Genomic DNA, 22,913 nt, shown 5'->3' with positions numbered 1-22,913 from the left:
ACTTATTGAGGAATTTTGCAGTAAGGTTTCGCTTATTTAGTGTTAAAATGTGAGCTAATCTTTAACAAAGGTCATGAACCCAGCATGAAGCATGAACCCATTACTTTCTGATTATCCTACACTGGGTTGCTCATTTGTTTCAGAACTGATAAAAAGATTTGATTGTCCGTTGGACTATTGAAGACTGGAAGATGGTATTAAGGACTGATGAATCAAAATGTGAAATCTTTGGGTCATCATGCAGGATCTTTGTATGCTGTCGGGTAGGAGAAAGGATGTGTGTTGCATCAACTGTCAAACATGGAGAATGACGTGTGATGGCCTGGGGCTGTTTTGCTGGATCCAGGGTCAGTCACTTGTACGAAGTGAGAGGCACCCTGAACCAAAACTGCTACCATATCATTTTGCAGCACCATGCAATGCCCTGTGGTATGCACCTAGTTGGTTATGGGTTCATCCCACAGCAAGATAATGACCCAAAACATAAGTCCAAGCTACAACACAACTACCTCAGGAAAAAAGAACAAGATGGTCCTCACTAAGATAGCTGAACGGGTGTGTGCGTGTATACACACACACACACACACACACACACATTATGAAAAACTACTATTTATATGGTATGTAACACAAGGTCAGTGATTCTTTGGTGTTACAACCTGAATCAGCTTAGTGCGACTAAATGAAAGAAAGAAAATAACAAAATAGCATACGGTAGAAAAATGAAATATGTTTAATGCAAACAGACCAAAGGCCAATATCTGATCTTATCAATTTTTGAACTTTTAGACACATCCCTATAAATTATCTCCAATAAATTATTAGCAACTGTTTCTGCTGGGAACAAGACTCTTTATTAAAAAAAAATAAAAATATCAAACTACATAACTCAACCCCCCCCTCCAGAAATCTCTTGTTTGTTTTTTAAATTTAGTTTATTGACAGCAGATTAGTTCTTAAGTCTACATGTCCTTGCATAACATTCTGACACAGAAAACTGAAGCTGTGTTGCTTACACGTTTTCGCTGCAAATTCTGGTTTAGTGTTTGTTACAACACTGTACCACACAATTTTATACCAAAGCATATAAAACAGTAGCAGAAAATAAACAAAACAATGCTCCTGTGAAATTTCAGAGCAATAATGTGCTAATGAAATTATACGGCAGCCCACAAACCCGAGAGAAACAGTCATTTTCAGTGTCAGTGTGAGCTCCACTGCAGAATACTGCAAATCTATCTCCTGTTAAGACATCCAAATATGACAACAGGGCTGAGCAGTGTGAAATAACATGGGAAAACAGTACTGTGGTTAGGTATGACGAGGGGGGGGGGGGGCTAAGTGGAAGTCCAGCAGATTCACACAGTCCCATTTACCTGCCAGGAATTTTAATTTGGAGAGTAAAAATCAGTGCATCAAAAATAAAATGATAAACACAAAAGACTTTTTTTTGTTTATACATTGCTCATCTTGAATCACTGAAAGAAATATTAGTTGCACACTCCTGCATATAGTACTACAATGTGAGCTGAAAGACTACAAATACTTTAAACACTTGTAACACCTGAGAGATTACAAAAGAGATCAGTAGCGATCATGATGTGGTCTCTGATGGGAGACGTATCCCTGGTTGGAGCTTGGCCGCCCTGAATAAGACCCACTTCCATGACCCCAGTGCCGGTCTCTGTCTCGGTCTCGCTCTCTGTCTCGGTTTCTGTCGTGCCAATGTTGCTGTCCACGATCATCTCGTCTCCAACCGCGGTCTCCTCCCCATCCACGTCCTCTGTGACCACGGTCATGGTACCTTGATGATGACATAAAATTAACAAACAACAGGCAGTGATTGATAGACATTAGCTTAAGTTGTCCTCATAAACTACTATGGTATTGTGAGTCGTGCTTACTGGGTTTCTCTAATCTCTCATCACAATTTAAAAATAGATTTCTCATTTACAAGAAGGTAAAAATACCAGGAAACTCCTCCAGAAACTTCCGTGTTAATGCTGGGATTTCAGTTTTATGAAGGCAGTTCACTTCTTACTGGGGTACATCGCCATGGCAACTTATTCTACCAACCTAACCTGCAGGCTATGCTCCAGATTAGATATTAACAGGTCCAAAATTACCACCTATGGATTAATCGGTTCTCTGGAAAATAGCGTCAACATTCCTGGAAGATCCCTCTGACCTCTGTGGGCAGACTGTACTGGGGCCAAGTTTTCTTAAGAGCATAAAACACAGATTTTGAGATCTAGCCTTATTCCTTGATTTTTGTGTGTGTGCCATTTTCTACAAATATTGGAGAATTTCAGTACACAATTATTAATGGGGTCACACAACACATTTATGAACCTTACATCAAATTTGCTCACAGACAAAGCTTGCATCTGAATTACAAACGAAACTAAAACCATCTTACAGACACTACATTAATTTCCTTGCATAACAATTGTAATCCATCAGATGTATTCGTTACAGCAGACTTATAATTTACAGAGCCCTCATTTTCATCAGCATTCTTTTGTGGCTCCTGGAGGAGTTTAAACAGATATGCCCAGACCTCCCTTTTTTTAAGTCACCTCCTCTAGCCCTTGTGCTGCGACACTAAGGTGTTCCCAAGCCAGCTGAGAGACAAAGTCTTGAAATGACTAAAGAAATTACTTGTCCTGGGTTGGCCCTGGAAACTCCTCTGTAGGACATGCTCTAAACACCTCACCTAGGAGGGAAACTAGTCAGATGGTTGAATCACCACAACTGGCTCCTTTTGATATGTGTGAAAGTAGCGGCTTTATTCTGTGCACCACCTGAATGATCGAGCTTTCATCCTCTCTCTCAGGATGGAGGAAGTTCTTTTTCACCACTCCACAAATCACCACCTTATAACAGGGGAGGAGTTTGTGTGCTGTCTCAAGTAATTTGCTCCAAGTTGCAAACTGGTCCTGGGTGAAGGGCAGAATAAATGAGTCTGTGTTGGTTCACAGTCACACAGATCATTGGAGTCCTGTGTGGTTGGTTGGTTGGGGGGGCTTGCGACTGGGTAGATGCTGCCAGTGCCATGCCTTTCAAAATATATCAGCGGTATCTCGAACGTACTTCATAGTACACTGTCCAGATCAATGGTATAGTGGAATACTGATCTTTAAGGACAGTTTCACCCCTCTGACTATCTTGCTGTCATTTTTCAGTGGAAAACTGCCTTACTTAATGAGAAGTCTTTTGCATTCTTCTTTACTGGTTCAGAGCATCTAAACAGAATCTCTCATTCCTTATCCCAGCTACACGATGGTTAGGGGAATTCTCCTTAATATTTTCTAACGCTTATCACCTACATTACAGCGGTGTTTCTATCATTATCGCTTCTCTCAATCGTTAGCAGTTTCGCAATGACAAAATGAAATCAATAAGCAGCCCTACCGGTTATCTCTGCCTCTCTGGTTTCCTCCCCCACGACTCCTCCAGTCCTCCACGATGGGAGGGCGGTCTGCAGGACGGTTTAAGTACTCCTGGTACTCCTGATCCTCCGAGGAGAACCTGTGTGCGAACATCTCCTCGTAGTTCTGCTGGGTTTCCGCAGTTTCGGTCATTCTGTGAGCACACAAATTATTGAAATACTTAATATCACAGAAAAGCTGCTATCGCGGCGTCGTGTTTGTATTCCCTGTTGGTCTTGCTAAACCGCGTGTTCCCAATAAGATAACTATTCTGGACAGTAATAGTAGTTATCCAACATATAAACAACGAAAAATAAAACTAGATTAAAAACAGTTACATCTCTGGCTTTGAAAAAATACCTTAATGTGACAAGTACGTCGTTAGCTTTAGCGACACTTTCCACTTCTGAAATTTCAGTGTCGTACGTCGCTGAAATCCTTCCCCCCCCCGGAACAAACCTCTACCAATTTTAACGGTTCTGGGAGCGCGCGCACCTGCCAGAGATTAATGAACGTTACCTGGCAGTTAGGGGATAGAAGAAAAAAGTCCAACAACCATTATGAAAAGATTCAAGACCTATTAATTGACACAATTACATGCTAATAAGTGGCGTAGCGAAGTTTGCTTTAACAGTTATTCCGCTTAATTTGGGAGAAAGGGCAAACTGGTGGAAGCCAGCACAGTGAATGGAAACATGTAAGTGCATCAGATTTTTATTTTTTATTTAAAAAACCGTCGGGTTTAACTGAAAATTGTTTTATTTTTTTTGTTTATGACTAAAAAACTCCAGTCTGGCCTGAAAGTCCATCTAAAACCGCAGACGCCACCACAGATATGACAGGTTTAGGAAACAGTGGGTGGCTGAAAGGAGAAAGCAGGTGGAAGCCGCCCCGTGTCGCTGCTGCTGCCGTTGATATGAAACAGCCCGTTGTGGAGGAAGAAGCTCAGCGTAGAGCAGCGAAATGCAAACATTAACTTAACTCACCAGCGCCGATTGTTTGAAGGCGGCGAGGGAGAAGCCACGCCAAGGTGGGATTCACACCCGCCCATGTGAACAGGAAAAACAAAGGAGGAGAGGAGGAAAAAACTTCCTGAATTGAACGGGCTTCTGTGAGACTGAGCTTGACAGCCCGGTGAGTCGAGTTTGCGAAGAACTGCTCTCTCTCTCCCCCATATCTCAGCTGTCTCTCAGCGGCAAGAGGACTTGTTCGGAGCTGGCACACGGGGTTATGAACTCTTTGGACCGCTAATCATCTACGGACTGCGCTTTTGAAACATTATTTTTCCTCTCAACCCAGCCAATACATAACCTTCAGATTAAAGAAAAAAATAAGGAGTTGTTCCTCAAGTCCGCGGCAATGGGGTGAGTAATCCAGAAAGCGCTGCCCTTCAGAGCGCCTCTCATGACACCTGCGCTGACTAAAAATGTGTTTGTGCGGCGAAAAGACGGCAAATATGCCCCCAGAGCTGCCCGTTTCACCTGTCAGCCCTCAAATACATTTAATTCTAAATATCGCTGATTTCAAGCGCCAGGTTGTGAGAAGATCACCTCTGTTTTATTGCCAGATTGTGTTGCAATGTGGGGAAATTAATGAGGTGACTCTTGTTGGACTGTCAGTGAGACTATTCAGATGTGTGTATATGTGTGTGTGCGGTGGGGGGTTGATGCCATATTTATAATTATGGATTTATGTTTTATTTATGAGCAGAATTTCAAAAGGATCATTCTTGAGTGCTCCGCTTCTTCCTTTTCTTCAGGATAGGAATATGGTTTGGAGAGGGTTATGATATGGAGGTGTCAGAGTCAACACTGCCCACTAATGAGGAGAGATGGTGGTACTTGTGGAAGTGTGTATTTGTACGTATGTGTGTTGTCCACAGTACTGGAAGTAGTGGCGTGTACTCCCACAGTAGTTTTACATGGTACCGTACAGTATTTTGCCTCTATACTGTGGTATGAATGTTGATTCTGTGGCTCACTGCCACAGTTATGCAATCACCATCTCTCCCTCTTTCTGCACATCTACATATATCCCTGTCTATGCTTTCCAAGCAGCTGGATTGTTTTAATTTCACACAAAAAAGGGAAAACTTTTCAGACTTAAACCTCATTCTAGATCACTTATTTATTCATTTATTTATTTTAGGAATTCTTCCACTTGTAACACACAAAACTTGGATTTATGGAAACTATGATGTGAGGCGTGAATCACTAGCTGCATAAATGCTCAATTATGTAATGAGTACCACCCCATACCAAAGTGATTGCTTTTCCTCAGTATTTTAATGCGTAAGAAACCAGTTCAACAGTCCTGACTTCCTTTCGCCAGTTTGGTGTACTCACCCAGCCGGTTTCAAAGGACTCAGCTGTGTTGTGTCATGAAACTGACCCATGCAGTGGATCTGTGACAAGCATGGCAGCCAGGCCAAAGCAGGAGTTCCCACCTACTCACAGGCACAAAAGTTCCCTTTTTCTTTTCTATGTTCACTCAGTGCTAAGCAGTGGTGTCACTTGTCAGCTAAATACCTTTTTAAGAAGGAGGGCACAAATGGCTTCTATGAAATTTTATCCCACAGGACTTCCTTGAAACTACATTGGCTGCCTTTGTCATTCCAATTAGTTTCGGGGTAATCAAATGTTGCTTGTATAAAAAAAAAATCTTAAAATTCCTTTTTGCAATACCTGAGCAGCAGTGAAAAATCAAAACTATGGAAGGCTGATAAATCCAATCTCCTACACTTGATTCAGTATTGTTGCTTTGATGCATTTGAATCAGCAGCTATTACAGCAGTGATTGAATCAGCATGTTGTGACTGTGTTAGATTGTCTGACCAGGAGTCCAAATCACAACTAATGAAATTTACTCTCATAGAAGGCAAACAAAATATTTAATAATAATAGTAATAGCGAATCAAATGTGAGAACTGAAACTGGAAACTTTCTCCTTAAGAAATAACTTAATGATTGTTGCTCATTACGCTGCAACTGAATGATGGAGATTACTGATGAATCTGCAGTTTTCTTGTGTGTTTGTGTAAAACAAGACCCAAAAAACAATGCCTATCACATCTTAAACCTTGAAGTAACTGGACTAAATTAAAGAAAGGGGAGGGGAATTCTTTTGTTCGCCTTCCAATAATTAGCAGATGTGTTGCTAATTCTGCAGTGTATATATTACTACCTGAGCACACCTGCTAATGATGCAATGTGTTTTGCACGAAGCAGCAAATCAACAGATAAGAATGAGTCTGTGTTTGGTGGAGGGAGCTGTAGATCATTTGTCGTGTGTGTGTGTGTGTGTGTCTTTGTCCCTGAAGCTCCTGTATCCTAAATGAAGTTATAGATTAACTATAAGTCAGACAACACACACATTAACGCCCTCGATTTCTATCTTTACGTGTCCCTTTATTACCATATTTCTTTGAGCAAATGATCTATCAGTACCCTCTTGACCCTGAGACACTTTTTGTTGTTCATGCCATTTCCACACGATTTATTGAGTATATACTGTTACATATTGGTCCAAATTGTAGCATTGTATGTGTGCATTTGTATGTGTACGTCATGTGCGGCATGTCCTAAAAAAGAATAAATCAAGCCTATGTAATTAAAGACTGGTGAATTGGAGAGGGGGAGGAAATTCAGACGGTAGCACTGGGAAAGAAAGCGATGAGAATTCTGTTTCTAAGTACAGTTTTGCAGCTTAAGGGCTGCATCTCTGGAATTATTCCAACATAAAGCCTAGATTGCCTGAAAGCCCCTACTGAATAGGCAGCCACACAGACAGCAATGCAATCAGCATATTGCTATTTAAAGTAAGCCATGCTGGGAGCAGGCCTAACACAGGGATAGATGATAATCTCCTGGCTGGCCAGAGAATGGCATATAAAGGTTTAACACTCATTGATTAGGCTCTGTGACATGTGACGTGACAGTGGGTCCTTTGGCTGCCCTGACAGGAGAGTGGACTGTAAGCTTAATCTGAGGCTATGTTCTCCATCTGTGTCCGAAGGCTGGAGGGGATGGCTGTAGAGGTGCAGTTGGGGAATAGGAGCAGGTCTTACTGTTAAAGAATCATGTGTAAATGAAAGGGGACAGGCTGATGGTGGATTGGACGTCTCATCACCAGATGGTTGAAGCCTAGGAGGCCATCTGCTGCCATGCTGTTCTTCTGTGGAGACTTCCTCACTTCCTTTTCCTTGGAGCGCTCACATTACGTTGGGCTCTGTGTCCTGCCGCCTCAGTGTGGTGGAGGGAGACCTGCTGTGGTGGCTTGTTTGATTCTGGCCTGCTGCCTGTGTTGCATGGGACACTCAGTGATGCCAGACCTGGCATTGATTATGAAGGTCATTGGTAAAATGAATAAAACAAAGTTTACCACAGTCATGCCTAAGACAGAATGTTTTCTACAAAATTAAAATATCCTGCATTAAAGCAATATGTAAAGATTATTTTACTATTTTTCCAGCTGTTTTTCCAATTTGCCAAAATGAGAAACAGCCCGATTACTAAAGTTATAATGTTTCGGCCCTCAGAGCCTGATCATGATCTGTGGAAGGAGTGGGACAAAATATTAACAAGTGTTTTATCTTGAGATCATCAATCGTCGATAGCATGGAGCCAATTATAGATACTTCTATTGAATATGTAGGTGGACTGAACTAATTTCCCTGACAAAGGTGGACTGTGTATTAAAGCAAGAGAGCTACCGTAATTAACTGATTTTAATGCTAGTAAACAAACCAAGTAGCATAACAGCAGCATTTACTACTCTTCAGTTGCACAAATGTCTTGATGTATGTTTGGATAATTGCCTCGCGACGCATCAAACGTTGTATGCCTAATTGTGGATACCGTATTGCAGTACTGAGTTACAATAGGCACGGGAGTTAAATAGTATCTCTCATGTATATCAAAATTTTACTATAGCTTTATAGAGATTGGAAATTCTGGTAATACGGGAATTTTTTTTTTAGTAAAATAGAAATGCTTGTAATTAGTCAGTTTATGAGCAGTAGTGTTGAATTTGGGCTTATTTTGCTCTTCCCTCCTAACGGTTGTTTCTTCCTGCACTGGATAGTGTAGTGCAGAAGAGATGCCATAAAATAACCTTTAACAGTGACTTAATGAGAGTGGTTTTAAGCTGAGACATCATGCTCCTGTTTTGTAAATGTCAGGAGAAAGAAAATGAAAGCATAATATAGAGCTGTAGTTCTCTGCTAACTAGACCTTGAAGTCTGTTATTGCATACAGTATATATATATACAGTGGCCTCCTTTGACCTGTTGACATCATTAGTTGAGCAAAGTGTTTGTTGCAGGGAAAGCCCAGGTGGTTTAGTAGTAATGAACCCAGAGAGAATTTCCTCCGCTGCTTACTTTGCTCATTCACACAGACAACACGCCGTTCTCGCTAATAAGGAGGCGCCGCTCTCCATCAGGACCCGCAGATAAAATATAACACCATGCCTCAGCGGTGCTCACCTAACATGCAAAAAAAGGATAATGAGAATCCAAGTTGATGATTTCTAGTGTTTTATGCTTAGCAAATTAATACACTCATTTCTAATTTTCCATATTCATGTTGCCACATTTGAACAGTACACCTTGTGACACAGTTTTTTTTTTTCATATGGGAAAAGATGTCCTTTTGTTACTGTGCTACACTCTAAAGCCTCTTGTAATGTGGAGTGCTACTGACAGGACCAGCAGAGAAAGTGAGGAAGGATAACTGCTCCCAGTGAGTGTTTCTGCAACTTTACCGTGGATATTTGACAAGTGAATAATGCCCCATTTGTCACTAAAGTTCTTCGAGCAGGCAGCGAAATCTGCATATATATATTTTTTTCAGACCACATAGGGACAAGGACAGCACTTTATACTTACTCTATGAGTGATATAATGAGCTTAAGTAACTGGGGTAGCCTGCTGATTGTCCTGCTTTAGTGCCCGTTTCATCAAGAAAACTTTCACTGTGGTGAAATTGTCTCTAAAGGAATAAAAAAATAAAATAATAATGGAGTAAAAGACCAAAAAAATAGTTTGACTTCCTAATGTTGGATGTTTCTTTTTATTAGTGAGATGGTTGCACAGTTTGTGTTCACATCAGGCAGCTGAGCATAATGTGGTCCAGTCTCTAGAGGATTCAAAAGGAATGAAATATGAAGTCTCACTGGCAAAGAGACTAAAGAGGTTATCTTATATTATAGGTTACTATTCTCAAACATATTGTTATGCCTCTGGAATTGCACCCATGTAAAAGTGACTACTTTATTCATCTCTTGCACATTTAATGCCCGAGACATGGTGCAAACCCAGATAGCGTGTGGCGATGCCATCTCTCTAACCTATTTAGTGAGCGATCTGACACCTTTGTAACGGTACTGCAGGCTAGAAAAAATGACACTGAACTTTCTAAAGAATCGGGCCTTACTGTCACAAGTGATCAACCTTTCTTTTTTTAAGATGTGAAAAATTACCCAAATATGTTTTTACATAACCACCCTTGGCTCCACATTTAATTTTCAAACATTACCACCTTGTGAGGTTAAACTGTCACACAGGTTTACTGCAGTGATACGAGCTTCCTTGTGTTTAGTGAGACACATTAACTTTCTGTAGGGATGTAAAGAATGCAGTTCGCATAGCTGAAGCTGCTGACGCAGCAGATTTCTGTTAAACCAGTTTCAAAGCCTGTTTGAGTGACGTTAAATGCTTTAGCGTTTAACCTCAGATTTCTAAATCCTCTATCAGACCGAGAGCTCGATGAGCAAAGTTTGTCTGTGGGTGCGGTAAGCCCGGAGTGGATTCCTATACTCAGGAATCTGGACAAAGCTGTTTGTCTTTGTTACTGAAAGAAAAACATGCCTGATCTGCACAGATGTAGCAGCACACAAGTGCAAAGTGACTGCAAGCGCTTGCATGAAAATCACCATCCCAGGCTCCTGTTCAAAGATAGAAGCTGTCTGCTGTTTATTCACACTTCCTCTCAGAACACCATGCCATCCTGTATCATCTTAAAATGTCTTTTTTAAGCTGCATGATAATCCTTCTTAGCTGTGTATGGTGTTAGACTAATCGCTACCTACCTAAGTTATAAGTTTTTGTGAGTTATTACTCTCAAGGCAAGATTGTTTTTAACCCTTTCATGCATGAATTATGACAATCTCAATCAGGATTTTTATTCACCTTAGGCATGAAAAAATAGTTTTTTGAGCTTCATTTTTTAAAAAATGTACTTTTCAAAGAGTGTTTTTTTTACTTGTCCACTTACGTGGACAACATCACCTTTTGGAGTGGGTGGCAGGGTATGGAGTGACACATCAGTGTCCAATGTAGTGGTTTATGTGCAAGTATACCATCAACACTGACTCTGTGAAAGGCTGATACAAGAAAACAGCCTTTGAATAGCTGTCTACTCTAGTGACCACTATGTGTGAAAGGGTTAAAAATGCATGTATTTATAGGTGGGGTACTCTGAGTAGACGGATCTGTCTGTCAGCTCACTTTAAATCTTATTGCTGGTACACAACAAACACGATTGCTGCGTTATCAGTGTGTACAGTCCTGAGGTGCGTATGTAGGTGTATGTAAGCATAGACAGTGCAGTCTAACTCAGACCTGCACCCCCACATAGAAACACACACACACACACACCTGTAAATTATTCAAAGCACCAGATGGGGACAGAGAACGCCTGACAGGCAGCGGGACAAAGTATCCAGTGGTCATAGTCCCAAATGTTGTCGTCTTTTTTTCTTTTCTTTTTTTCCTCATTTATTTTTTTATATCTAGTAAAATCAATCAACCTAATGCTTTTTATCTGAGAAAAGCAGATCAGACAAATCCATTAAACAGTTGTGTGAGTGCATCCATGTGTTCAGCAGCGGCCTTTCACTCCTCCTTCCCTTGCCAGTCTGAGCTGGCTCGAGACACTGGCACTGCAAAGGTCAGCGCGTGTGGCTATGTAAAGCGACAACAGTGATCTGTATAATGGGTTTTGTTGTTCCCAAAGCAGATGAAGACCGAGATTAGGCTTAAAGGGGACAGTGAATTTATTAGGCTTTCATTTCTGTGAGAACCATAATCCCAATGGAAGTAAAAGCTTTATTAGCTCATGAATATGTGCTGCCTGCCAGCTTGTCTGTCTGACATTATTTTCACCGGCAATTCATAACAGTGCATTAAAGTATTTCTGTCCATGAGACATGTCACTTTGCCCGTTGCAGTGAAGCTTTGCAACAACAATGGGACCATCTGTACCCTGTTAATCAAACATGTGTACGCTTCTCAGCATGAAAAATTGTTTGTTCAGATTTTTAAATTAAAAAAACAAAAAAAAAACAGATGATTTTGATTAATTTTCCTAAGCACATCCCCGTGCTTAAAATGTTCAAAATTGATTTGTTGGCATCACATTACAGCAGCTGTACCAGTGTATCTAGCTCAGAACCATTACATATGTTTAAGGAAGGAAGATACCAGCCCAAGAAAATGAATGTAATGAAACAGTAAAAAGGGTTATAACAAAGAAAATATAATGCAGTAGAAAAAATTGTGTGGTTCTGTTGCTGTGGTGGTTCAATCCCAACTGCTCCAGTTTGGTTTGGGCAAGATATTGAATTTAAGTTTTCCCTGATGCGTCCATAAGATTGTGAATGCTAGACAAAGTCTAGTCTTGTTTGAATGAATGTGTGATTGGGTGAATACAGCTTGTAATAAAAAGTGCTTTGAGTGCTCAGAGTAGAAAAGTGCCATAAAAGTCCAAGTCCAAGTGATAAGATTTTGTGGAGGCAGATAAGTGATATGTAAACAATGTTTTAGACGCACATTTGGGATTTTACAGAGAATAAAATTATCATTAAATCATCACTAATTATCAGAGGACAGAATGACTCTTATAGATGCTTATAAGATGGAAATGGTGGTATTTTGATCATTTTTCTTCAAACTGGCCATGACTGTGTTTGGGTGAGCTAAAGCTTGTGCTGGCTAGCTAGACTAGTTATCGGGATTCAACTCTACTCATTTTGATATTAAGAGGAGATGCTAATTTAAGCTAGCAAAAACACTATATTAAATCTACTAACCAGAAAAACTAACAGCTGACTCCTTTTTGTCTTTTACTACCTGACACTGATTAAGAGAAATCCGCATGTGACTCAATGCTGCCAGTCCCACGAAGCCTCAACACAATTTAAACTGATGTGTTTTTAAAAATAAATTCACTCTGTGCAGTGGTCACAAACAGGTGGATTTACTATAGAGACAGAAAAACAGACAGCCTGAAGAGACACGTTTCGGCTGTAAAGTTGAGTATTTTAACCTGGGATTCTGTGGGGGTGGAGTGGCTTTTAGAGATATCCTGAAGTGCCCATTTGAGGAAATGACAACTTAATTTTTCTGCCCTGGAATTTGATGTTGGCTTAAGATATGGCGTAACATACAGATCATCCTTGAGGGCTGTTCATACATCACAGCATCCAAATTTCTGACTCAAAAGGGCTGTTTTACTATCGTTGCAGTCATTACACACTGTTTGCTGCTACAACTACACATGTTTCTTTTCCAACTATTTATTTATAAGTGACTTATGTATGTATGTATATATATGTATATATTGTACTATTCTTAGTTAGCGTATTGTCTGTCTTGTCTTAATGTTGGTTTAAAATGGAGCACTGTAACAAAAAATAATTTCCCCCAGGGATCAATAAAGTATTCTGATTCTGATTCTGATTAGAGTTCAGCGTTTAGTGCATTTTAGCCAGGTCTTAGCTTTAGATGGAGAATTGAAGGTGAAATCCAAAACAAAAGACTAGAATCTACAGTATGGGCTTGTGTAAATGTGTGGGTCCGACACACTATGGACCGCAGCAAAATACATGTAATACCAGCAAACATTTTGTTCTCCCTGTTTTCCAGGAACGTGGGAACGAACTGCACTGTGCTGTGCTTGTACTGTAGCTCACTACTCAAGGCATCAATATGCTTCCACTGAAGTGCTCTTCAGATGGCTGAACAGCATGTGAAAGCCCACTTACTCCCCGATGTCAGCACTGAGGGGGGGCTGCAATCCAACATTTTCTTTATTTTCCTAAAGCGACAGTCACAAGAACACCCATTTCATACAACTGATGATCAGCTGTAGATTTGTTTTTATTTTTTCCCCAGAGGCTTTATCCCCCTTCTTGACACAATTACTTATGTCACTTTCTGTTTCTATAACCATTTGCAATGTTTTGGATGCCTTTGAGGAAGGATTGTTCATGAGTGTGTTATGCATGTTTGCACGGTTCATTGCATTTCACTCCTCTGTGAAGGCACAGTTTTCACAATGCATTTGACTGTTCCTTGTGGGACAGAAGCACTTTTGGTGCCAGTTGGAGGTGGTTGGAGGGCCCTTGGAATTAAAGAAAGGATAACAAAATGATCAGTATGTGCTCAGAACAAGCTACTAAAATATACTGCAATCAGAATAACAAAGCATTGACAACAGTCAAGTTATTTGTACCAAGCAGTGGCATCTTTCTAATCTATATTTTGTCTCTGAAAGTATTTTTTAATTCACATTTTGATTTCCAACAAGTACTTTGAATCTGTCTCCCCACATTCTTCAGCTTGTATCCATTATTAAGTTCTTGAGGTGTCCTATGATCCCTCTCATCTCAGCCACTCCACTTAATTATTCCTCACTCTTGGAACGTTATAGAGGAGTAGTTCAACCACCTGCACTCGCCTTTTGAAATGAGAACCTCCAGTGGAAATTTTAACCCTCCTGAGTCCAGTCCTTTTAAAGCACTATCATTAAAGAGAAGGCAGACTGTTTTTTATTACTTTTTTGCTTCTAGCGGCAGTGCTCTTTCAGTCTTAGGTTTCTGCATAGTTGCCTTGAAACACTAAAAATGGATGGTCTGCTTTCAAATGGAGTTTTTTTTTTTTTTTTTTATATTTATTTATTTTTAACCACAAGCTTTGAAACTGTGTAATAGTGTAGTAGATACCGATGTGTTCTTTTTACTGAACCCAGCGATCACAATGGCTTGAAATTTAATTGATTTACAGAGTCATGTCTATTTTAATACAGTGTCACCTGAAGATCACTCAGTGTCTGCATTCTTTAAATCGGGGAGTGTCAAACATACGGTCTGGGGCCCAGAATTGGCCCGCCAAAGACTTTGGAAAATGTGAAAAGGGGCATACATTTTGGACTTTTAACTAGTTTTAAAGTTTTTACATTTTTACATCTTACCGTACTGATTTAAAAACCTCTGGGTCATTCATACTACACCAAAATATTAAGTAATAGATGAACATTTAAATGACAGTTTCTGGCTCAAGAGTTGGCAGTTCGTCTTGTAATCGGAAGGTTGCCGGTTCGAGCCCCGGCTCGGACAGTCTCGGCCGTTGTGTCCTTGGGCAAGACACTTCACCCGTTGCCTACTGGTGGTGGTCAGAGGGCCCGGTGGCGCCAGTGTCCGGTAGCCTCGCCTCTGTCAGCGCGCCCCAGGGTAACTGTGGCTACAATGTAGCTTGCCATCACCAGTGTGTGAATGGGTGAATGACTGAATGTAGTGTAAAGCGCTTTGGGGTCCTTAGGGACTAAGTAAAGCGCTATACAAATACAGGCCATCAATTTTGGTTTTATTTCATGTGTTTTCTTTGTACTGTTTTTATTTCAGCGTGGGGTTCAAATTATTTGCAAAAGGTTAGGGTTTTTTTCTCTTCTTTTTCTCCTCTGTTAAAAGCTGTGAAAGCTGAAAATCCACTTCTTGTCTTACTGAGTCAGGCTATGTTTCCAGGTAACAGCAGGACTGTCATCGGAATCATAAAGGTGTGTCTGTGGATGTCATTGAGAGGAGGAGCATTTGTATTTAGTCTGCGGTCATTCAAGTTTAACAGCCGCCTTGATCCTGCTCCTCATGCTGATGCTCTTCTGAATCACAAGGGCGGTGTGCAGCTCATGGCTGAGAGGCAGATTACTTCACTCCCACGGATAGATGACATGATTTTGAACTTTTCTCCATCACATTTATTGCTGACTTGGGTTTTATACATTTTATTATTTTATTTTTTTTAAGTCGAGTGTGGTTTCACCTTTTCACTTAAAAATGATTAAACTATAATGAGGCTGTAAGAGATTGAAAATGGAGAGAGAACTGCTTGAGTATAATGACAGAGACGTGGCAGTAAAACTGGGCTGGACAAAAGCTTAACTTGAATCAGCTTGTGAATACTTTCTAAAAGTGGACACTGAAATGAGTCAGAGACGGGCTCAGCAGAGCTTTTATCTACTTATAATTCCCGTAATGAGTGGAATCCATTTTACCGATGTTTCCCAGTACAGTCGTTTGCCGATAAATCCTAAGAATCCCCATTAGTTTACAGGTTTAATATCGGTGTTTTATGGATAACGTGCTACCATTCAAGCTAAGCGAAGTAATACAAAGCAGTTTTCTTTGATTATAAAAGATGACTCATGATGATGGCAAATGTATGCAAAATCATAATTAGGAATTAATCCAACTGATGTTTAATTCAGTGCCTTGTGCTGTGCAATATATAAACTGTTCAACAAAACAAAAACTGCTTTTGGATGTGGGTAATTGCAAATGTGACATGATAATAACATACTAAGAAAATGGGCAAGCATTATGTGCATTATCAGAGTGACATGTTGCCATTAGCACTGTGCATGTTTAGTGTAAAAACTGTTTTGACAATGTGATCACTTGGTTAGATTAACATTGCATCCAGTAGTAGGCAGCTGGTGTGAGAAAAGTCAATTATCTGACTGTGGTGCACTAGAAAAATCTTTCTCTAAACACATAAAAGTGCACAGTCCAAACATCTAGTGTGTTACTGACACCTATGAGAGGGAAGGGGGGTGTTAATGTGCTAATGGCTTTGGGTTGCCATGAGAATTAAGGGTTTGTGTTACATTATCACCTGCCTGTCCACACTAAGACTCTCAGGACTCTGCATTTCTGAACACAAAGCACACAGTCTCTGCAGACTTTATGTGATAAAGCTTTTATTCACCCTATAGCTCTGTTTGTGTGTGTTGTGTGTGAGAGAGATTTGGCTCGTTTATCAGTGGATGTTATCTTGAGCTGTAGTTCCATGTTGTGTCTTATCTCAATCGCCCTCTAATATCGTCCCTCTGCTCTGTCTTCTGCTCTTCAGGGAGCAGCCGATCTACACCACCAGGGCCCATGTCTTCCAAATCGACCCAACTACCAAGAAGAACTGGGTTCCTGCCAGCAAGCAGGCTGTCACTGTCTCCTATTTTTATGACAGCACGCGTAACAGCTACCGCATTATCAGTGTCGATGGAACCAAGGTATGTGTGTGCATATTCTGTATCTTTGTGTAACAATATCAATATCAATAACTGCCCTCGGGAGACATGGAACGAGAGAAACACTTAATAGTATTGAACAAAAGGTGCTGCCAAGCATGTCAGTATTGCATTTGCTGCTCTCACTGATTAGCGTTAGTCCAACATGGCAATGTTTAAGGTTTCCTGCAACTCCTCTGCGTTTGTCTGAATAATTTGATATTAAATTTATTGCACAATGACAAAGAAAAAGATGACATCAGCTCTATTTGAGGTCACAATATTTAGCAGTTAGAATTGTTGTATGATTAACTCTTTACACCTTGAAAGCCTACTTACTGGGAGCAGCCCTAGTAACAGGAGGCTTGAGGTCAAACTTCATCTTTATGGAGAAAGCGTCAACGTTTAGTCTACTCATGTAGTGCTAAGCTGAAATAACTGTCTAACCGGACTGGCTGACACCTGCAGTTAGGTCCATAAGTGTCAGACAGTGACACAGTTTTTCTAGGTTTGTCTCTGTGCATCACCATGGTGGATTTTAATGATCAAATGATCAAGATGTGATTGAAGTACAGACTTTTAGCTTAAAAAAGGGGTTTGACAAAACCATTGCATTAGCTGTTCAGTAATTAGAGTCATTTTATGCACAGTCCCCCATTTTCAGAGTTTCAAAAGTAACAGTTGACTGACAAGTTGTTTCATGTCTTGTCAGGCTTGTTCACCATTTATTCCATGACAAATTAAGCATTCTGGAGTTGATTCAAGTATTGAACTTGCATTCAGTTCACTGGAACTGTCTATGTGAGAGTTGTTGATGCAACTGAAAGAAACCAGATTAGACCTCGCTGGAAGATCTCCAAACGTGTTGGCGTAATTCTGAAATAAAAATCTTTAGACAGATGAAGACGCGTTTAACCCGTACCCGAATGATAGGAAGGGAAATCTATGAGGTAAGGAGAGAAACATGATCTGACGCACAACACTTATTCTGTCAAACACACTGTTATAGTATGGGCATGTATGGCTGCCAGTGGAACTGGTTCAGCAGTATTTAGTAATTATCTGACTGCTGATAGAAGTAGCAGGATGAACTCTGTAGTGTACATGGCTGTACTCTCTGCTCAGATCAAAACTGATCCCACGGTGCTTCACAGTGCACAAGGATAATGGCCCAAAGCATACAGTGAAAGCAACCCAAGAGTTTCTCAAGGGAAAGAAATTTGATATTTTTCAATGTGCACGTTGGTCACCTGATCTCAGACCATCAGAGCACACTTTGGAGTTACTGAAGACAAAACTGAAGGCAGAGACACCCACAAACAAGTGAGAGTCGAGACCTGGCAGAGCGCATACACAGCATGTGGTGACGAGCATGGGTTCTAGACTTCAGGTAATCATTGACTGCAAAGGATTTTCATCACCATGTTAAAGACTTTTCAAAGTTATTTTAGTTTGTCCAATTACTTTTGAGCCTGTGGAAATGAGGTCATGTAAAGGTTGGCTGTAGTTTAAATGTAATAAATAGACTACATTGAAACAGACTTTCTATACTGTCGCTGCATTTGGTACTGCTACAGTTTAAACTGTGTATACTTGTTATAGCAATGTTAATTGGAGACCTTAAAATTCAGAATTGCCCATTAAACAGTTGTACTTTCCATTAACTGTATAAACATACATCTAATAAAATATTTTTTAAAATTAATGCAGTGTTACAGTTCATAAAATAAAAATGTTCGTGTTGACTGTCCAATTAAGGGAGGAAAAAAAAGTGTGAGCTCTGCATTTTTATTTGCCAGCTGTTTCCATGGATTTAATGTATTTAAAAGCACACACAGCACATAAAAATATGAATATGGGACACACATTGATGATTTCTGTGCTTACCTAGGATCTTCTGCCTAGTTAAACTGTTTCCAGACATGGAGCTTTGCAAAACAAATATGTTAATCATAACATTAACTTGAATAACTGCCATGTAAGTTGAAATATTAGCAATCTTCCCCTCTAATAGATTAACAAGAGTATCAAAGAGCTGCCGACCTGTGGAGTCACAATTAAACTCAATTATCTGTAATTTCATGTCATCAACAAAAAGCCAACAGTCGTCATACTCTGAGGGTGGTAGAGTTTTTAAAGACTGGCCACACTGCAGGGGGAAAGTGTCAACTTTTGCTTGTGTTATAGTGATTTTTTTTTTGTAGTTGTGAGCATAGTGCTAAGATTAAATAATACAAGTGATGATGGACACCACTTGAATTTGTCTACATCCCATATTCACACAGTCTTCCTCTGCTTGCTGAAAAAGTACATTATGCGTTTCCATGGCGATCAGTTTTCTGTCTGTGTAGAAAGCTAGAGGAGCCTCAGGACAGCGATATTCCTCTGTTGACACTGTTAGGCAACCACATTTCAGAGTCTTAAATCACATAGTTTACCTGCAGAGCCACTTTAGGGTGGGTGTGTTGACAGATGTTTGGATTGGTTGATAGTTTCAATTCTCTGCTTCGGTGAAAGGATTGAGGAGTTAAGATTACCAGCAGGCGATGAGTGGCTTTCTCACAGGAAGTCAGCATATCGGTGTTGAGTTTTTTGCACAGCAAGCATGTCCTGCTGTCTTCTTAGTGCAAAGCATGTTTTTTTGTTGTTTTTGTTTTTTCTTTTTGTATGTTTTTGACCATCTGGCTCTACTGTAAAGAGCTTGTGTTCATTCTTAGAATTGTAACTCACTTTTCTGGGCAGTTTAAGCCTCACAGCACAATTTTAAGTAAAAGAAGCATCGGTTCTCTTCTCCAGCAAAGCATTGTTGAGTCAAGCTCTGCTAGCTTCAAAGCATTGAAAGCTTTCTTCCTACAGCTACAGAGGCAAGACTTTAATGTGTTATGTCATCAGCCAGCACTTATGGATCTGCAGGGATGACAACAGCTGACAATAGATTACTAAAGATAAACTATATCTACTACTTCATGTCTGTTTTATTTGTGAGAAAGATAATGGGACTATTATTTATTCATGTCTAAAAGCATCAATATTTTGTCCTCTATTTCCTCAAGGCCATGAGTGCTCTCTCTCTTCTCTCCCTCTCCTGTCATCTTTGTTGTTGTCCTCCTCCTCCTCCCTCCTCTGTAACCTTAACAGAACATTATGTGTCATAAAATCTCTGCAGGGAACCGCTGTACGCGAGGTACAGGGAAAAGGAATTTCTCAAATGTTATCGCAATTTAAAAGGAGCAGACTCCTGCTGATTTTAATTTTATCCTCCTATCCATTTAATTTAAGTGAGTCAAAGTGATGTCGATATGAGCAAAGTAACCAAAAGCGAAGAAACGTTGAGTCATGTCAAATAGATGTTAAATATAGTTTCTAGTTTGCACAGTTGCTGCAAGGGAGACAGGTCTGTCTAGAAGAATTCTGTGCTGTTGCACGCACTAACTATGACAGACCATCAGCTTGTATTCATCCACCTATGATGTCTGGGCAACTGGCTGATGATGATATGGCAAGTAGAGGAGCGCATCAGCACTTTTGACTGTCGCTCAGCCTGCATCGTGCTTCTCATGCAACGATGTACCAAGTGCTGTGACAACACAGTGAGGACACATCTAGCTGTACTTTATAAATAATTCCCAGTATGATAACTTTGTGAGGTAATGCCTAAAACACTCAGTTCTTTTTAGATTTATCTTTCTGACACTTCATTAAGTATCTTCTTCTTCTTTTTTTTTCTTTTTTTTTTTTTTGGCACAGCCAGTTTCTAGCACTAACGTTAAAGCTCATGAGCTTATGAGTTTGGCTTGTAGGCTAAAAGACATGTCTCCGCCAGTAATAAGAATTCAAATGAGCTTTTTATTCATCAAATGCTTGTGTAATTTAGTAATTTCATTGTATTCATTCACTTTGTCTGCTCATTACAATGTCTGTTAAGCCAGGGCAATCTTCATTGCATGGCATACCCTCCTTTCTCTTCGCTGTTCCTGTCAATCGTCACTTTTGACTGTTAAATACAAAACTGTCAAACAAATATATATTCTGCTACCTAGCCAGAGCTCATTAATGTGCTGGGAAATGTTGGCATTCAGCTGCTTTGCCCATACCAAGGAAGAAAGGAGTAAAAAAATTTCCAAAACCTGAAGGTTCTGAAATAATTATTTTATTAAGTGCTAAGTATTCTACAGTGCTACCAGTGACATGTTGTTTGTGAAAGTGGAAAAATAAGGGTTAATTGTGCTGGAACAATTTTTTTTTTTTAATTTTCCTTTTTTTTTGAAGTTGTGAGCCATAAATGTTTGTTTCCATCCAAGAACAAGAAAACAAAAAACTAACACCCTCCCCGATAAACCTGGGGATCTAGGGGATATGCACACTCCACCTTTCAGTGTCTGGTACGTCAAGCTAGTCGATTGGATATTGTGCTGTATGCCCAGCTGTCATCAGAGAGAATGCACTGGGCTGTTATCAGTCCCAGCACAATTATCCATAAGGATTATGACACAGTTGCACCAACCTTTTATAGTGTGAAGTCCCAGCATCAGCAAATTCTGTATTGTAAACAAAGCTGCAGATCAGTGACTCTTTCAACAGGGGAAACAAACGAGGACAGGAAACATAAAAAAATAAATAAATCTAAAAGCACGCATTTGAACTTTTGCCAGTTAAAAAGCTGCACTTCATCAGACAACTGTCAAGACTTGAAGCATAAATACACAGAAGTGTTGTATTTATTGTGACTCAAGGTACAAATACACCCTCTATTCAGGCAACACCTGGATTTATAGGTCTGCAAAGACCTTGTGAAGGTCTTGGCTTTCTCAGAGATCAAAAGCTACATTCGGGATGTTGAACTAGCAGACTTATTAATTCAACTTTCTGCGTCATAAACATCAGCAGATGTACAAAACAAATATAATTCACACAAAAACTGTAAAAAAAAAAAATACATTCTGCTAAGTTGAGTTAAAAGTGGTGTTAGGTAACCAAACTTGCGTCATCACCACCGAGGAACAGTGTTTTGTTTTTTTGCAGTTCTTAATATATGGTGAGATGAAATGCATCAGGACATTAAAGCAGTTGGCAGACATACAGAAATACTGAACATTTTTTCATCTGCATCACACCTCTACCTGATGAGCAATCGCAATTTTTCCACTTTGCTTTCTGGTTTAATGACAGGACATGGCAGACTTTGTCTCACCTATCATTGGCTGTGTTTCAGATATACCACAGCATCATAATGACTATCCTCACTGCGCATTTGTCACCATAATTCAGATTTTTATTTTTTTGTATGTCCTTTTAAGAAAAAAAGATTCCTTCCTGTTCGTCCTAATTATCAGTAGATAACTTCAGCTGGTGTTTTTTTTTTTTTTTTTTTTTTTTTTCCAACCATGAAAAAGTCATCTGGTATTTGGTGCTTGATAACTGATCTCTCATGTTCTACATCTCCTTTCCTAATCACTGACTCTGCAGATTCTGTGCACTCTGCAGACACCTAATCGGCCGAGGAAGCTTTCCCTTATAACCTCCTGGCTGTCTCTGAGTTTCCAGCTGACCCTCAGGCCATTAGCTTGCCGAGCTTCACTCTGTGCCTCCTGTGCCACTTGATCCACAGCCCGGCTCACCATCCACACAGCTGCCAGCGTCACTCTGCACCCCCTCCCTTTCCTCCGTCACACCCTCCCACTCTCTCATTGGCTTGCTCACTGGGTCGTTTACATATGCGTGCCAAACATACAGTCACAGGTCTCGTGGGGGTAACTTTGTATCCCATGTTACATTACAGATGATACTGTAAATGCAATGACTGAGCCTTTCTCTGCAGATACTTTTAGTTCAGTAGGTATAAAGTTACAGGTATGTAGTTTAATTAGTCTCAGTGTTTTTCTTTATTAATATATAGTATAAAACAGCAATGAGATGTATTCAAGATGGCAGAAAATAATGGAATAGTTTGACATTGCTTTGTTGTTTTGGTTTTAAAAAAAAAAACAAAAAAAAAAACGGGGAGAAATAAATCCCTCTTGCCTTCAGAAATGCCTCATCATGCAATTGCTGCAGATTCCTAGGCTGCAGGTGATGATAATCTCCTGTTCCAGGACATCCCAAAAGTTCTGTGGGTTTAAGATCTGTTGATATGTCACCACAC

At 40.0% G+C, this 22,913-nt stretch overlaps 2 protein-coding genes across 5 annotated transcripts in view; one reads left to right on the top strand and one right to left on the bottom strand.

Moving 5' to 3' along the window:
- Nucleotides 1-710: 710 nt before the first annotated feature.
- Nucleotides 711-4,549, bottom strand: LOC113020251 (RNA guanine-N7 methyltransferase-activating subunit-like protein). 2 transcript variants are annotated; one of them, XM_026164056.2, is made up of 3 exons: nucleotides 4,418-4,549; nucleotides 3,415-3,585; nucleotides 711-1,804 (listed from the first exon to the last, which is right to left on the bottom strand). In XM_026164056.2, exons 2-3 carry the CDS (start codon nucleotides 3,582-3,584, stop codon nucleotides 1,585-1,587), a joined length of 390 nt encoding a protein of 129 aa, XP_026019841.1. In that variant the 5' UTR covers nucleotide 3,585; nucleotides 4,418-4,549; the 3' UTR covers nucleotides 711-1,584. The 2 variants fall into 2 exon arrangements, with proteins under 2 accessions (XP_026019841.1, XP_026019832.1); XM_026164047.2 differs by lacking the exon at nucleotides 4,418-4,549 and adding an exon at nucleotides 3,792-3,920.
- The window catches only part of homer2 (homer scaffold protein 2), a 34,655-nt gene continuing 15,728 nt past the window's right edge, over nucleotides 3,987-22,913 (top strand). For 2 of the 3 annotated variants that reach the window (XM_026164026.2, XM_026164017.2), the window contains exons 1-2: nucleotides 4,553-4,795; nucleotides 16,618-16,774. In XM_026164026.2, the coding sequence (XP_026019811.1) occupies nucleotides 4,791-4,795; nucleotides 16,618-16,774 (162 nt within the window). In that variant the 5' untranslated portion in view covers nucleotides 4,553-4,790. Of the gene's footprint in view, nucleotides 4,129-4,552; nucleotides 4,796-16,617; nucleotides 16,775-22,913 lie in introns of those variants that run through there. The other variant, XM_026164035.2, reaches the window with a different exon arrangement.

The sequence above is a fragment of the Astatotilapia calliptera genome, chromosome 1 (assembly GCF_964374335.1).
Source record: "Astatotilapia calliptera chromosome 1, fAstCal68.1, whole genome shotgun sequence".
NCBI lineage: Eukaryota > Metazoa > Chordata > Actinopteri > Cichliformes > Cichlidae > Astatotilapia > Astatotilapia calliptera.
This window is presented reverse-complemented; position numbering and strand designations above follow the sequence as displayed.